The sequence below is a fragment of the Thalassophryne amazonica genome, chromosome 19 (assembly GCF_902500255.1).
Source record: "Thalassophryne amazonica chromosome 19, fThaAma1.1, whole genome shotgun sequence".
Lineage (NCBI taxonomy): Eukaryota > Metazoa > Chordata > Actinopteri > Batrachoidiformes > Batrachoididae > Thalassophryne > Thalassophryne amazonica.
The window spans coordinates 8752102-8769539 of record NC_047121.1 but is presented as its reverse complement, the minus strand read 5'-3'; the positions used below and the strand labels follow the sequence as shown (position 1 = coordinate 8769539).

Genomic DNA, 17438 nt, shown 5'->3' with positions numbered 1-17438 from the left:
TCCTCCATCTGGGGCGCTAGCTCTCCCCATTCCAGAGGGAAGACTCCTTGGATTGCCACCTTATCATGGTGGAGAGGTTTGTGTGCTCCAGGGATCCTGGGAACTGTGTTTTCTGGAGGGTTAGCTCCTGGTAGGGACACCTTTGGCAAATTGTCATAGGTGAGGAGACAAACAAAGAGCAATTCAGTGAGACCCATTATGATGGACAAATGTAGAGATGGAGTCATCTCACCTGGATAAGGGACAGCAAGACCTCCTCTTGGAGCCTTGTCTATGGGAGGGGGGGTGCACACAGGTGAGCGCACCATGTGGTGGCTGAGTCTACAACTGTGGGACTCGGTCAGGCTCAGCCCACAAAAACAACATGGTGTCACCTCCGTGTGGGCTCACCAGCCGCAAGGAGAGTGCAACGGGTGGGGTGCGTTGTTTTTTGAGCAGTGGACTGGATCAAATGCCCACACGGGCAGAGTGTAATGACCACCCTCCAAATTCTATATTATTATTATATTTAGTTTCTACCTGTTAGTGACAGAAAACGGTTCCTTTTTGTGATTTCTACTCAACATTTTGTCTTTCCTGTCATTAATTTGTTTGTGTGTTTAACTGCTCATCTTGGTCAGCCTTGTGTTTGACTGGAACATACTCCCAGAATGCACTTGGATGGGAGTTGGCCAGTCCATCGGCGCAGACATTTTTAGACGACTGTGCGTCTTTGCAGTAGCTCTGTGACAGACTCGTTCTCTTGATGGTATCTGTCACACTACGTGTGCACTGCTTTTGATTATACTGGCTCATTCTCAAACATTCACTGAAATAATTTTGTGAGCTGAAGTCACGTGCATATACGATATGATGGTAAGACAGACTTGTTGAATCTTGGCACTACAAAGTACACATTTCGTCAACTAGGTCCTAAGTGTGTTATACTGGGTGTACAATATGTGTTTTTATATCTGTACTTGACCTTTGCTCAGTTTCTTTGTCGTAATAATGATAATGATAATGAACACATTTCAGTCTCAGTGACCTGACGTCCTGTTTGAGCTTTGTGCATTTTAGTGTTTTCACACGCCTCTGCGAAAACAGCAGCATTAATAACCTCCATGTTTGCCACCAGCGTCTCAGTTACTGGAAATCCTGGGATTGAATGAGCTTACTGTAATAACACACCTGCTCCAAACAAAGTCACATGCAAAGAAAGGGCAACAACTGCCTGAAAAACAAGTTTATGACAGCATTTTGCCATCCACAAACCCTCGGGCCATGGGCAGCGCTGGCCCACAGCCAGACCACAGCGTCTTGACGTATGGTATGAAGCTGTCTCCCCGTGTGTTAGTCACCACCCGCTCTTGCTCTGTGACTGGAGGAGTGATGAAACAGACAGCTCTTCCTCAGGGTACCCACCTGTAACAGATCAACCCTGAAGGGAGGGGTGAGATTTTTCCCAACAGTCATGAGTCAGGCATTACCAGGGTAGATTAAATCAAGTTGAGACATCGATGGATTTTGCTGATTGCGTCATTAGCGAATTTGGAGTCATACTTGCATAGGCATATCTGAACAAATAGTCCTTTTCAGAGTAAGGAAGCATCGCCTGTCTGTTATGTTCTGTCCATATTTTAATGCTGTGGACGTGCATGTGCTGAAAAACATTACAGGAAATGTGTTTCCTATGCTTAGTTCATTCCAGTGTGTTTTGAAATTTGTTGACCTTTTTCAGGAAGAACCTTCATAAGATTAAAACAGTAAAACAGTCCCTGCAGACTCAACTGAATCCTCTGTGTGTCTGTTTTTGCACTGTTTTCAATGATAAATAGCGATCATGGAAGACGTTTTGGCCTGAAGGTTTATCTTGACATTTTGACATATTCCTGTTTCGCTTGTTCAGCTAAGAATATGTACAATGCCAAAAACATTTCTGAAAGTTGGATGAAAATTCTCCAAACTTGTATCCGTAGTGTGAAATGTCTGTTAAAATTAGACTTAAGAAGAGGAACCTGTATTTGTGTGTCCTCTCAGTTCAGTGTTACAATGCCCTTTTGTGGTCTTCTACATCTTGAGATTGTTTCTGAATATCTTGTTTTGTCCCCCCGTCAGCCAGGTACCAAGACCACCCAGAGCAGGCGAGACTGTCCATGGTCACAAGTTCTTCATTGGCTTTGGAGGAAAAGGGGCAAATCAGTGCGTGCAGGCTGCAAGACTCGGAGCAAGAACTGCAATGGTCTGCAAGGTATGACACGGGATGGGATAAACGGGAACTTCACAGTTGTACAGTCTTAATGTACTGTGATTTTGTGTCTCTGCAAATTGTATGTGCATGTGCAACTATATTTCAAAAATAAATAATTAAATAAGGTATTTGGCTTGTTCAGCCTTTCACTGTTCCACTGTTTACTCAGTACATATATTTTATCATCATACTATTTAACAAAAGCCCTCAAAGAAAGCTAACAGCTTCGTTCACAGTCGTTTCACCACATGAACTGCTCCATTCCTCATTTTCGCTTGATCAATACCAGACTACATGCATACTCCCACCCACGCTTGCTTGCCTTCAAACAAGCCTATTCCCATACCATACAACCCCAAGTCTCCAATCAGTCAGCTCAGACTGGCCTTTCAACCTGAGTACTAAAGCATCGAAGCCCCACCTCTGTCAGAACAAAGAGGTCCGATCGATAACAGCCCAGTGCAGGAGTAGCTCTCCGGGCATGGGGAGAACCCAAAAATAGACGCCCAGGCTTGTCAAAAACATGAAGACAGAAGGCCACTCTTCAAAGCGAATGGGGTCAAGCAGCCAATACCAGCCCAACCCAGCATCACAGACAACTAGAAACACCCGTTTTGGCACATTTTTTTGAAAGCGTGGGTTCGAAATGGGTGCCTCGGGCCAAGGTGGGGACCCCTTTCACAACCGATAGGTGCTACAGATGTGGACATCCCTGTGCGGATTAGGGGAAGAACGGTAGGAGGGAAAGAATATGAAACAAAGGCGGGCATGAAGAGGCGTAAAGGCGGGGTTATCGTGTCTTCGAGGCTTGGCGCAGCTGGACGTGTGTTCGACCGTGTGTGTATTTGTTGTGTCTGTGTATTCATTTTTGCACTTTTTCGGCAGCGGCACCATGCCAGTATGCTGGCAGGGCACACGAAAATCTTAACCCAACTGAGATTTGAGTATAGTGTTCTTCAAAAGTTGCCGCCAACCAAGTCTGACCTTGCCTGACACTCTCTTTGTTGTAATTGTTTTGTTTCCAATGTTTTCTAGGTTGGGAAAGATTTCTTTGGAGACAGTTACATCCAGAATTTTAAGGACAACAACATTCATACAGGTAAAAAAAGATGTCTTTTTTTTTCTGTTAACTTTTATTATTTCATGCCAAATTGGGTTCTGTTTGTGTGTCTTTAGGTAAACAGGCCACATTCAGAGCACTGTACCACTTATTCCTTATTTTATAAGTAATAGATAGAGCTTTTTACTCTGTATCTATGTTTTTGTATTTTTTTTAACTTGTTTTCCAAAGGCGTTGTCACATATTTCAGAATACAGATGATGATGACAGAAAATTAACAGTTTTAACAGTTTTAACAGTTTTAAAGTTTATTTCAATAAAAAATGACAGTGAGAAATCTAACCAGGCAAATGCTCTGATCCATGACTGGCCACAGATTGCTGGAGTAGTTGTAGTCCCAACCTTCAACACCATTTCTCTTCTCCATTGCATCCCCATAAGATAAAAGAAAGGTATTCAACTATGACTCTTTAAATTAAGTTCATCTCTGCAAAATCCATCCATCCATCCATTTTCTGAACCTGCTCTGTAAAATGGGCTGGTGTGGGCTGGAGCCCATCCCAGCAGTTTGTAAGAAATGTAAGTACTGCACACTTCATACTGCATCTATCTTTGGTCTGTTTTCAGGTTTTGTCAGGCAAACCTGTGATGCAGCCACAGGAGCTGCCTCAATAACAGTCAGCGATACAGGTAAGCACAGGTTCCTTTAAGTGGTAGAAGCGCTTCATGCACTCATGGAAACTCAGCCAGGAGTACATGTTATCTGTATGTGCCTTAACCACGTGTGATGTTATACTGTGTTTGACAGATGCATACACAGTGTGTTGCCATCGAATCAGTGCTGCTCAAATGACCGTAATCACTGGATGCAAATACAGAAATGTTTTAAGTGCACAAGCCGCCGCCAGTCTGGGCTTTCCACACCGATGACAGTTTCTGTCAAGTAGGATAAAACACTTAGGTGATGTATGATGCGGCGACATGTGACTGGCCCTTTATTTGTGTCACTTTATGTAGTTAATGCTGACAGAAGAATTTTAAAAAGTGAAGCAGTAGCTATTATAACTTATGTGCCCTAATATGGGTGTTTTCATATACTGTATATTTAAAATGTTAAATTATAGTGACAAACAGCTATTCCATAATAATCTAAATGTCACAGCTCATTTCTCGCACATTGACAGTGAGTTTGTGCTACAGATGGCTTCTTGTCTCAGTAAAGTGACACTTTACTGAGACAAGTTTGTGGACATGGCTGGTGGAGGTGTTGCTGCTCTGAGTTCAAGTCAAATAAAACTTGACATATACGTGACTTCTGACGGTAAATTTATTGCTGAGGACGAACTACTAAATTTCTTGTTGTCAGTATAAAAACCTTGAGCCAGGATGATACTATGTTCCTGGCTGGGAACCACTTTGGGTCAGAATGGATTGAGAACTTGAAAAAGATATTTTTTGAACTATGCCCGAACTTTACTCAGTGCATAGGGCCTCATAAAGGGGCACATAAAGACACAAACAAGGTCAAAAGCTGTCTGAAGTTACTGAATGAGGCTGGAGAAAATGTACCTTGTATTTCATCTCATTACTTGGACAAACGTCTGCCTTTGACTTATAACAGCCTTGATGTCTCTTCTCTGCTTGGGAAAAGTGAGTGTCTCAGTGCAGACGTTTCCTCTATGAAACACACCACAACTGTGCAGACGAATGAATGTGAAGATCCCCGTTCAGTGACAGTGGATCTAAACCAGTGCCCGTATGTAGTTCAGAAGGCAAGCCAAGGTGGAAAGAGCGTGCCCGCACACGGCGATCGTTGAACGAAGGACAAAAAGTCACAAAGTCACAAATCATCGAGAAAAACTGGACGAAGGAGCCGGCACTTCTCCCATCACCGAAAAGCCTGGGAGTGCAGAGCGCATAAAATAATGAAACAAAACTGAAACTAACAAAAGAAAAACGAAGCAAACTGTGATCTTCACACTTTTGAACAAAATCAAAATGAAACATTCATGATGACGTGACTTGACAGCAGGTATGAGACAGAGCGCCAGCCTGTGATCATTTCTGCAGCCACCCTGCGCCCTCCACAGCACTGCAGGCACGAGATCTGGTTGTCTTGACAACAGATGTTTCTTCACAACAACAACATGTGCACACCTGCACATTCCAGCTGTCTGTGGTTGGGATGTGTGTAAATAGTCAAAGTAGGTGATAAAACGTTCTTGCCGCTACTGTTTCTGTATGAAAACATTGCTTTTCGTTCCACACATGTACGAGTTCCGTTCAGCTCGTCTGAGCTTTAGTTATTGATCCATTCAGATATCGTCAATGTTCTTGCAAGACGTCGGACTTGGGAGGTTGAACGAAGTTGGAAGACAGTGAAAGGGAACGCTGACGGTACTGGAACTACGCAAATGATGAGGAACCGTCAAGACAGAAAGCAAAATGGAATACGGACGAATTGAGTTTGAAAATTCTGATGAAGCGCCAGCTACAGGAATGAAATTGACAACTGTTAAACGATGTCTCTGAAAGTCAATGTAAGTCCAGATTTCTTGTTTTGTTTTGGCTTCGGTGTCCCTCGTTAGTGCCGTGTGACCAGGACTTAAAGCACGTTACTGGAATTCTTACTCTAAAGCCGAAGCTGATACACCGTCCTATTATTTAAACGACAAACTTGGTTGTGAGATTGTCGGGGCAGTGTCTAGTTTTGACAGAGACGGTACAGCTCTTTCAAAATAACTGCTGAGTGTGGTGAGGTGGGCGAAATGTACGACACTTAGCTGTGGCCGGAGGGGAGTTTTGTGTGGTGTTTCTATGAACCATGCCAGCCCAGGGCTACTACGGGGCTAATGGATGTAAATATACCTGTTGATACTGGGAATGGGCATATACCTGAGGCTGGGGCATCTATGGCCATATAATTATGATTTTGTTTTATGACTATTACAGCTGTATCATATAATGCGTGTGGCTTACACCTTGGGCAGAGTGCTGCGGAAAAAGCACACTGCATTGTTATTGACAACCTTCTTAGCCAAACAAGATTTAGATAAACTGATTTCTGTTGATAGTGATTTTCATGGAGCAGGCAAGTCCACAACTGATTCAGCACGGGAATCTTGGTGGCATGATACCAGGAGAAGTGACCATCCTTTGGCATATGAAATTGGACCAATTTATTGGCGTTATTAGATTGGGTAAGCTTTTAAAAATTGGGTTTTGTCTGGAAAAGCCAGATATGGCTCAGTGTGTGAACAGAAGAAACAGGCAAATGCAAGATTCAAATAAGCTGTGCATTTTATTAAAAGGAATGAGCAGCCCATGAGAGATAATTCTATGGCCAAAAAACTACACCAGAATAACATTTATGAGTTCTGGAGAGAAGTCAAGGTCATCAATCATAGCAAGTCGTTGTTACCATCCAGTATTGATGGAGTTACTGGGTCAGAAAATATTGCTGACAATGATATTTTTAAAAGTGTTGATTTTAAAAATGATGCTCCATGAAATATTGATAATTTAGTTGTTAGACCTGATGAAGTGCACCATGCCATTGAGCAGCTGTCAATGAATAAGGCATGTGGCCCTGACCTACTAACATCTGAGCATCTTGAGTTTGCTAGCCGTAGAGTTTTGGTGCTTCTTGTCTTGTGTTTCTCCAGCTTCTTTATGCATGGTGCACTTATTCAATGATGCATGTCATACTAGTGCCAATAATTAAGGGAAAAAACTGGCAAAATATTCACCATGAATAAAAATTATAGACCAATTGCCTTGGCTAGTGTCCTGTCAAAGGTACTGGAATAGATTCTCCTGTACAGGCTTCAAGAATATATTTTGACCACTGATAATCAATTTGGTTTTAAAAGTAAACACAGTACAGGTTTATGCATATATACACTGAAAGGAATCGTCAGCAAATATCATAGGCGTAATACAACTGTGCTTTTGTTTTTAGATGCATCCAAAGCATTCAGTTGTGTTACCGTATTTTCTGAAGTATAAGTTGGACTTGTCAAAAAATGCCTTTTGAAGAGGAAAAAAATTCATCATTTGTTTTTTGTAATAAGTTGACATTTTTTGGGTTGTCTTGATGATATTGATGATGATGATGATACTAGACCTTAATCAAAGTGACATGACCAGAAGTTGTCTTTGGCCATGCAACAGTTATGACGATCGTCCATTGGGTCCTTTTTGTTCACGAACCATGCCCATGGAAGTAAACAATGATTTAATGAAATGACATGAATGAAATGAAATGAATTAAAAACATTCTTCCCTCCCTCGCATGCAGTGACCGGACGTCAGGCCAGGGAAGTTCCCGGCTGCTGCGGGCCTTCTGCCTAGAGCAGCTCTGACCTGCACGAATGTGTTCATGATGTGAGGCGTCCGTGTGCTCACATCATGAACACATCAGCCAGCCACATGGAGGTGTGCCATCACACTGCACCTCGACCGCCCTGCGAGCTTTCACCTCGATTGTGGTGTGCTGTGCACAACATTCGATCTGGCTATGCGAGTAGGCCTGGCTGTTGTAAATGCACTGTGACTGCTGTTGGAGGTGGTTGGATTGCACATGGATATTGGCCGAGTGTGGGTCGAATGGCCACTCGCCCACCATTCACCCTCATTCGGCCTGTAGTGTGAAGGCTGGCTCATTGGGATATTCAGCCAGGTTTCGACGTGGCCTAACATGTCGCACGGCCCCTCAACAGCAATCCAAATGGTCCGACTTGCAGTGCGATTGTTGCGACTCCAGTGGAATGGAGGTACGACTGCATCTTTACCACCATTCATTGGGTTTCTGACAGGAGTGGGATGTGAATGTGGTGTGCATGTGCTGTGGCTGAATGGATGTGACGACTGCTGTGATCCTGCTGTACAAGGCGCTCGAGTGCAGTTCGGATTTGCACCACTGTCGTCTGCGTCGTCCTTCGTGTGCTCTTCGGCCTCATTAGTGCTATGTGTGAAGGGGCCTTAAAATCATCCCCAAGTAAACACTGTGTTAAAAACTGAGTTCCACATACAAAAAAAAAGTGTGACTCTTTGAGAGGGGGTGTTTTTTGACAGGTGCGTCTTGGGAAGATACTGTATGTGAAAGAATTAAAACCATTTAATCCCCTCGTCACCAGGAAAGTTCAGTGCTTGACTAATGCGGTCTAAGATTTGAGTACTTTCAAAGTGAAATTGTAACCCAGTAAGGGTAATGATGATTCTTAATTAGATGAATAGCTAATAGGGTGCAACAGCACAGTGCACTCAACAGAATCAAGCTGTCTTTTGTCAGGACTAAAGGTTATTTAGTCCTGACAGTGTGTAACATCCTTTCCACTCTTGGGACACAAAACAAGCCTGTACTCTGAGAACATTCCTCGAAGGATGTGCAGAAAACACTGAGATGTACTGGTTACAGCGACTCTTATAATTATGAGCTTGCTCACAAATGTAGATGTTTTTTAAATCATTTTTTGTTTGTAACTCTGATTATGAACCTGAGCGCTCCAGTGGGTTTTCACAGTCATCGTGCCGTGGCTGGTGTACTGGTGTATATTCACACGTCTCTCGTGGTGTGTGTCTCATCCATTGGCAGGTGAGAACACCATTGTGGTTGTGGCCGGTGCTAACATGCTGCTGAGCACAGAGGAGCTGCAGGATGCTCTTCCAGCCCTCAGACATGCAAAAGTGCTTGTGTGCCAGCTGGAGATTAGCACAGAGACGTCTCTGAAGGCACTGCGCATGGCTCACGAACACAAAGGTCAGTGAATGACGTGCCTCACATCACGCTGCAGTCCACATGGCACGTGCTGCTCCTCAGAAGGCCAGGAAGGATTTATCTTCTCAAAGTTTGGGCTTTGAGAAGATGTGTGGAGTGTCTTCAAAAGAAAAATCTGCATGTTGTAATTTTTCCATCCAAACTGAAGTTAGTTCTTTTCATCTGCTGTTATACAACACAGAACTAGTGGTTAAATCTGATTGTTTTGTTCCACTAAAAATAAGCTGCTTTTATCAACTTTGGTCATTTTGTTCTTGAAGTCCCAATCAGTGTCATTTCTGCCTGTAGAAATTACAGGTTCATTGACATGCTTTATATACAGTAGTAGAAGAGGTTGACTCTCAGATGAAAAGTCCTTTTGGTGACTCTTAACCAATCATTTCTGAAAACATAGGTCTGGTTTACTTCTGTTACACAAACTTTAAGGTCACCAGAAAAGACTGACGCCTTACATTTAGTTATTGTTTACTGTTAGTCTGAAAGCTCTGTCAATCAATTTGGGAGTGAAACCAGATTGAAAGTCCCTCCTTTGTTTTCATTTCAGTCATGATTGCAGCTTTAAAGCGATTCATCCCCCAAAATGTGTGTTTTTGTTTGAAACGACCACACTTCATGCAGGTTTGAAATGTAGCTTTAAAACATTTGTAATTTGAACCATATCTGAGGGCAAAGTTTACATCGACTATGGATTAAGGATTCATGAACAATGTTCTTCATGAAAAGATGAAATTGAAGTATCAATATGTCTATCAAAACCAAGTGGCAACCTTCAGTGCTGAGAAATGAAGCAAACACAGAATAGACACAACATGCAATGCCTTGAATGGCCACTTGAGGCATGCTACAAAAGTAATTCATTCTCCACAGAAGCACATAACGAAATGTCCAATTTTAGCAGAAATAAACATGTTTACATGTTTCTCTGTTTTTCTTGTTGATTAATGCTGGCAAATTATATAGTATTTTTTTGTCTGTCTGATGCCTGATTCTGTTTTTTCTCTCTGTTTAAGGTGCAGCTCCATCCAGAGATGGGAGTTGTATTCGTGTTGGCGACCCTCTTGTCCTGTGCGCCAATAGCATTTCTTGTATATTCGTCTGTGAATTGTTCTGTGAATTGTTCTGTAATTTATGTTTGTATCATGGCCCAAGCAGAGGGTCACCCCTTTGAGTCTGGTCTGCTTGAGGTTTCTTCCTCAGAGGGAGTTTTTCCTTACCACTGTTGCTCTGGGGGTTGGTAAGATTAGACCTTACCTGTGTGACACGCCTTCAGGCAGCTCTGTTGTGATTTGGCGCTATATAAATGAAAATAAATTGAAAATTGAAAAATACAGCTTGGTATATAAAAAAAACTGCGTTGGTCTTTATCACTACTTTCCTCATTCATGGTGACTGAGGGTGAAATTTTACATACCATATTTTCCAGACAATAAGTCATTTTGTGTGTGTGTGTTTGTTTGTTTTTGATTGATTGGGTTTTTTTTACTAGTTTGGGAGGTCCCATGACCGTTAGATGAAAAAAAAATACTGCATTATCATCTGTGGCCACAAAACAGCACAGTCTACACACATAACAAGCTGTGATGTACTAAATGAGGTACCGTGATTCACACTTCAGAGCAGAAGGTTTCGTTAACACACCATTAAGCTGGATGCAAAATGCTATAAAAGAAGAGACAGCAGCTCCTGAATGAGTTCTTTATATTCAAAAACAAGTGAATTTACTAATCATGCCCTCAAACTGAAAGATTGCGCTCTAATAAAAAGAGGGAATATATCGTTCATACTACAACACTTCATACTAGTGAGACACTAAGAATCACAGAAAGTCTGCAAGGGTAAACGAGCGAAAGTCTATGACTTTTGACAAGTAATGAGGAAAAAAGATCATTCAGACATTTAATTGCATTGCATGTTTACCTCACCTATGGTTGTCTGTTCAGTGGCAAAAAGAAGCTGTTAGCTCAGAGTTACACATAGTTTCTGCCTCCTTTCCTCCCTCCCTCCTCCTGCCCATATGTTTGTGAAAACCAAGTTAGTGAGCTAATCATCTTTAACAGCGTTGTATTATTAGAAGCCCTCCATGTCATTCAACATGTCTGAGGAGCCTCTCGGCCCCGTCTTCAGGGCCTGTTGTCGGTAATCGTTCATCACAGGCTGCCAGATCGAAAGCGTTGCAGCCGTAGCCGTGTTGCAGATGGGATACCCAGATGGCCTCGCTGAGTGCCACTCTTTTCTGTGAGCCCCGCCCCCACTCTGTCAACCATACCAAGAGATCAGGCTTGGCATGTAGCACGAGGCGATTGAAGATACGTGCCAAAGATGCCATGTGACGTTACCACACCTGAGTATTGCGTAAATGGAGCTCTCTGGAGAGAATTAGTGTTAGATGGAGAGGATTTAATAACACGGGGGAGAAGTGCTGATCAGATTACGCAAATGTCACCGTGAAGCCACACACAGTGAAGACGCCAACTCAAGATGCTGAAGGAAGAACATACTTTTCTCCTTGAATGTAGGAAGTCGAGAGATATACAGTGCATCTGGAAAGTATTCATAGTTACAACCTTATTGCAAAATGGATGCAATCCATTTTTTCCTCAAAATTTGACACACAATACCCCATAATGACAATGTGAAAAAAAAGTTGGGTTTTTTTTGGCAAATTTATTAAAAATCAAAAACTAAGAAATCACATGTACATAAGTTTTCACAGTCTTTGCCATGAAGCTCAACACTGAGCTCAGGTGCATCCTGTTTCCACTGATCATCCTTGAGATGTTTCTACAGCTTAATTGGAGTCCACCTGGAGTAAATTCAGTTGACCGGACATGATTTGTAAAGACACACACCTGTCTACATATAAGGTCCCACAGTTGACAGTCAGAGCACAAACCAAGCATGAAGTCAAAGGAATTGTCTGTAGACCTCTGAGAGAGGATTGTCTCGAGGCATAAATCTGGGGAAGGGTACAGAAACATTTCTGCCGCTTTGAAAGGCACAGTGGCCTTCATCATCCGTAAATGGAAGAAGTTCAACTCCACCAGGTCTCTTCCTACAGCTTGCCGCCCGTCTAAACTGAGCGATCAGGGGAGAAGGGCCCTAGTCAGGGAGGTGACCAAGAACCCGATGGTCACTCTGTCAGAGCTCCAGCATTCCTCTGTGGAGAGAGGAGAACCTTCCAGAAGGACAACCATCTCTGCAGCAATCCACCAATCAGGCCTGTGTGGTAGAGTGGCCAGACGAAGCCACTCCTTAGTAAAAGGCACATGGCAAGTGGGCTGCCATGTGCCCACCTGAAGGACTCTCAGACCATGAGAAACAAAATTCTCTGGTCTGATGAAACAAAGATTGAACACTTTGGTTTGCATGCCAGGCGTCATATTTAGATGAAACCAGGCACCATCCCTACATATGGTAGGGATGGTGCCTGTGTATGTGTGTGTGTGTGTGTGTGTGTGTGTGTGTATACGCACTCATAACGAGTACCAAAAAGGAAAAAAACAAAAGGAAAAAACAAGCACAGACAATAAAGTTTAATCAGTGAACCAAATGTCTCAACACAACCGAACAAACAACAGTGCGCAATCAAAAAAAAAATCCAGTAACAAACTCAGTTAACCTAACTCTTCATACTATAACAAGTAATTATATTATTTTTATAAACTTTTTTAAGCCAACTAAAGTAACAGATCATTTAATACTATCAGAACAGCTATACCAATTTTTCATACAGTAGTATGAGTCTTTAATTTATCAAATACTAATGTTCCTCTCAAATTATAGCTGGACTCCCTCATTTTGAACAGATCCTGGACATGTTGAGGCAAAAGTTGATTTTTAACTTTATACATGATTTGTATCGTGATATAATCAACCAAGTCCCAGAATTTCAAAATATGTAAACAGACAAATAGTGGGTTTGTTAGCTCACGATATAGTTTATTACTTATAACTCTTATAGCTTTCTTTTGTAGTAAAAATATTGGATTTGTATTTGTTTTGTATGCATTTCCCCAAACCTCAATGCAATAGGTTGTATATGGGACAAGCAATGAATGACATAATGTAACTAACAAATGTTGGGAGAGGAAGTCTTGTGCTTTATACAGGACTGTGATGGCTTTTGAGATTTTAGATTTAATATAAATATGTTTTCCAGCTTAATTTATCATCAGTAAAAACTCCAAGAAATTTGGTTTCAGTTACAATTTCAGTTTCAGCATCGTTTAATAATAAATTTATACTTAAATTCCAGGGCTTATTTCCAAGTATAATACTTTGTTTTACCAAGATGAAACAATAATTTGTTTAAATCAAACCATTGTTTGAAATTCAGTAGTTCCCTCTCCATCATGTCCAAGAGCTGTCCCAAATGATCCCCACTACAAAACACAGTTGAATCATCGGCAAACACAATACAGTGTTGGGTTAGAAACCCAACATATATCATTAATATATAACAGAAACAACAATGGCCCAAGGACTGAACCCTGGGGTAATCTTCAAAAGTTCAGAATTTATCCCACCAGTATGGACACACTGATGCCTGTTGTATAAATAGCTAGCTATCCAATTATGTGCCAGTCCTCTAATACCATACTTCTGTAGTAGTGTGATCTATAGTATCAAATGCTTTCTGTAAATCAAAGAAAACCCCTACAGCATATTGCTTGTTCTCAATTACATTTGTAATTTGTTCAACAAAATCAGCTAAAGCCAGTGAAGTAGTGCAATTTTTTTTTCTAAATCCATGTTGCTGTTCACTGAGTATCTGATGTTTATTTATGAAATTGTTTTACCTCTTTACAAATATCTTTTTCAGATTTTTTGAAAATTGTGATAAAAGTGAGATTGGCCTATAGGTTTGTTTGTCACCAGATTTGAACAGCGGTATCAGTTTAGCTATCTTAATTTTAGAAGGAAATTTCCTGGTCATTAATGACAAATTACAAATATAAGTTAAAGGTGTAAGAATACAATCAATAATATTCTTTATCAAACACACACACCTGTCTAGATATAAGGTCCCACAGTTGGCAGTGCATATCAAAGCACAAACCAAGCATGAAGTCAAAGGATACTTATGTTCATGTTATTTCTTAGGTTTTTTATTTTTAATAAATTTGCAAAAAAAAAAAAAAAATCATGTTGTCATTATGGGGTGTTGTGTGTACAATTTTGGGGGGAAAATGAATTTTCTCCCTTTTGGAATAAGGTTGTAACATAAAATGTGGAAAAAAGTGAAGAGCTGTGAATGCTTTCTGGTTGCACCGTACAGTACATATTCACTCAACAAAAATATAAACGCAACACTTTTGGTTTTGCTCCCATTTTGTATGCGATGAACTCAAAGATCTAAAACTTTTTTCACATATACAATATCACCATTTCTCTCAAATATTGTTCACAAACCAGTCTAAATCTGTGATAGTGAGCACTTCTCCTTTGCTGAGATAATCCATCCCACCTCACAGGTGTGCCATATCAAGATGCTGATTAGACACCATGATTAGTGCACAGGTGTGCCTTAGACTGCCCACAATAAAAGGCCACTCTGAAAGATGCAGTTTTATCACACAGCACAATGCCACAGATGTCGCAAGATTTGAGGGAGTTTGCAATTGGCATGCTGACAGCAGGAATGTCAACCAGAGCTGTTGCTCGTGTATTGAATGTTCATTTCTCTACCATAAGCCGTCTCCAAAGGCGTTTCAGAGAATTTGGCACTACATCCAACCAGCCTCACAACCGCAGACCACGTGTAACCACACCAGCCCAGGACCTCCACATCTAGCATGTTCACCTCCAAGATCGTCTGAGACCAGCCACTCGGACAGTTGCTGGAACAATCGGTTTGCATAACCAAAGAATTTCTGCACAAACTGTCAGAAACCGTCTCAGGGAAGCTCATCTGCATGCTCGCCGTCCTCATCGGGGTCTCGACCTGACTCCAGTTCGTCGTCGGAACCGATTTGAGTGGGCAAATGCTCACATTCGCTGCCGTTTGGCACGTTGGTGAGGTGTTCTCTTCACGGATGATGCGAAGGAGATGTGTTGCACTGCATGAGGCAAATGGTGGTCACACCAGATACTGACTGGTATCCCCCCCCAATAAAACAAAACTGCACCTTTCAGAGTGGCCTTTTATTGTGGGCAGTCTAAGGCACACCTGTGCACTAATCATGGTGTCTAATCAGCATCTTGGTATGGCACACCTGTGAGGTGGGATGGATTATCTCAGCAAAGGAGAAGTGCTCACTATCACAGATTTCGACTGGTTTGTGAACAATATTTGAGGGAAATGGTGATATTGTGTATGTGGAAAAAGTTTTAGATCTTTGAGTTCATCTCATACAAAATGGGAGCAAAACCAAAAGTGTTGCGTTTATATTTTTGTTGAGTGTATATATACTTGCTGTAGTTAAGTGAATCACAATTTGAGGACAGTGGCAGGAGATCTGTCGTTTCACTCTTTTTCTGTTTTCCTCTCACTCTGCCTTGTTTGAGTAAAAAGACACTTTTACATTTCTCACCAGATGCAATTAGGGCCTTTTAGCACCTCTTTTAGATCCTCAGTGATGACTCAGTTCTTTTGTGTGTGTGTGTGTGTGTGTGTGTGTGTGTGTGTGTGTGTGTGTGTGTGTGTGTGTGTGTGTGTGTGTGTGTGTGTGTGTGTGTGTGTGTGTGTGTGTGTGTGTGTGTGTGAGATCTGATGTACAGTTTCTGTTTGTCCTTTTTCTGTAGGAACTGTATTTTTTGTAGGGGTTTTTTTTAACTCTTTCTCCAAGGCTGCACAGCAAATATGCCATCAGACTTTGAACCTCACAACAAAAAGCCCAGAGTCATGACACACACACCACACACTCCTGCCAGGCATGACTCAGTGTGTGCACATCCCATTGTTACCACATCTGTTCCAGCAGCTGTGTGTTTTTTGTGCTTCCACGAGCACCTGGAGAACCAAACATGGCTCTCACTTAACACGCCATCTACGGTAGCACCGAATTTCCTTGGTGTATTGGCGTAACAGGGATTTCACAGAAGCTGTTCTTGGCGCGTATTGATGCACTTCCTCCCTGAGCAGTGTTCTGGTTTCATTTTGCATGTCTACTTCGTCAGTACTGAGCCGATGCAAGTGACATGATTGACGCAAGCACTGTGGTCACGCCACAGATGGCAGATAAGAAAAGGGAGGACGACATCAGACTTCCTTCTTCTTTCTGAAAGTTGCATCTCCGTGCAAACAGACAGCAGTGTGTGGACAGTTTTCCTGAACAGTCAGGATGGACAATGTGTCTCTCAAAGGAATCTGAATCTGAATGAATGTTTATGAAATATTCCACATGTGCTGAAATTTTCCAAACATAAAAGGGAAATTGCATTTTTTTTTTTTTTCTTCCTGTGTCACTGAAAACAGAGCAGGTCAAGGAATTACTGGACTCAGTGTGTGTGTCACAAACACTCTTAAAAACTTACAGAAATATGATAATGTATAAAAATAAACTGCAGTCTTAACTTTGCAAACATGGGGCAGCATCAACATACGCAATATGATTCATTTCTGCACTACCAAATGTATTTCGAAAATGTTGTCATTTAAGGTGATGGAGTGTGTGTGATGTCATAATTATCACTTGGATAGTTATGACTTTTTAGCAAATGCCAGGGTTTTTTGTGATTTTTTTTTTTTTTTTTTTGGAATATAGCTGTCTGTAATCCTGGCCTACTGAGAAAGTGTGTGTGTGTGTGTGTGTGTGTGTGTGTGTGTGTGTGTGTGTGTGTGTGTGTGTGTGTGTGTGTGTGTGTGTGTGTGTGTGGGGGGGGGGGGGGGGGGGGATTGAAATAATCTGAGGTAAAATTAGAGGATCTTTGGGGGGGTTATTTCAGTTACATATGTCAGTGAGGTGTTAAATAGGCTATCAGTCATAAATTGTGGTTAAATCAGGAGAATATCTGTAAAAGCACCCATAAGCCACCTTGACACTTGCACAAATTTGATTCCCTGCACTGGCATGCAGTCAGGCGTACCAATGAGGAAACTCTTCATAAACTGTTGTAAACTGTGTCTAAACTGTTCGAGGCCCTGTGTGCAGTGACAGTCAGTGACATGCAGTGTTTAGGAATAGGTTGCGTAATGTTCACGACTAGTTCATTTATGCATGGCAGAAATTTTGAACATTTCAAAGTTTCCTTTGCGCACTGGCACGCAGCCTCGCACACTTTATGATGAGTTTACTCATTGGGATGCAAGATTGCGTGCCAGTGCGGGGATCAAATTTGTAAAAGTGTCAAGGTGGCTTTAGAATTGTGAGATGTTGAACATTAAATATTGAGCAAACAAAAATGTAAAAGACATAAACTGTGTTAGG

At 41.7% G+C, this 17438-nt stretch overlaps 1 protein-coding gene across 1 annotated transcript in view; it reads left to right on the top strand.

Annotated features, from left to right (window-relative positions):
- rbks (ribokinase) overlaps positions 1 to 17438 on the top strand; it is a 79253-nt gene that overhangs the window by 25256 nt on the left and 36559 nt on the right. The window contains exons 3-6 of the mRNA XM_034159464.1: positions 2098 to 2230; positions 3266 to 3329; positions 3918 to 3980; positions 8887 to 9051. Coding sequence (XP_034015355.1) covers positions 2098 to 2230; positions 3266 to 3329; positions 3918 to 3980; positions 8887 to 9051 — 425 coding nt within the window. The remainder of the gene's footprint in view (positions 1 to 2097; positions 2231 to 3265; positions 3330 to 3917; positions 3981 to 8886; positions 9052 to 17438) is intronic.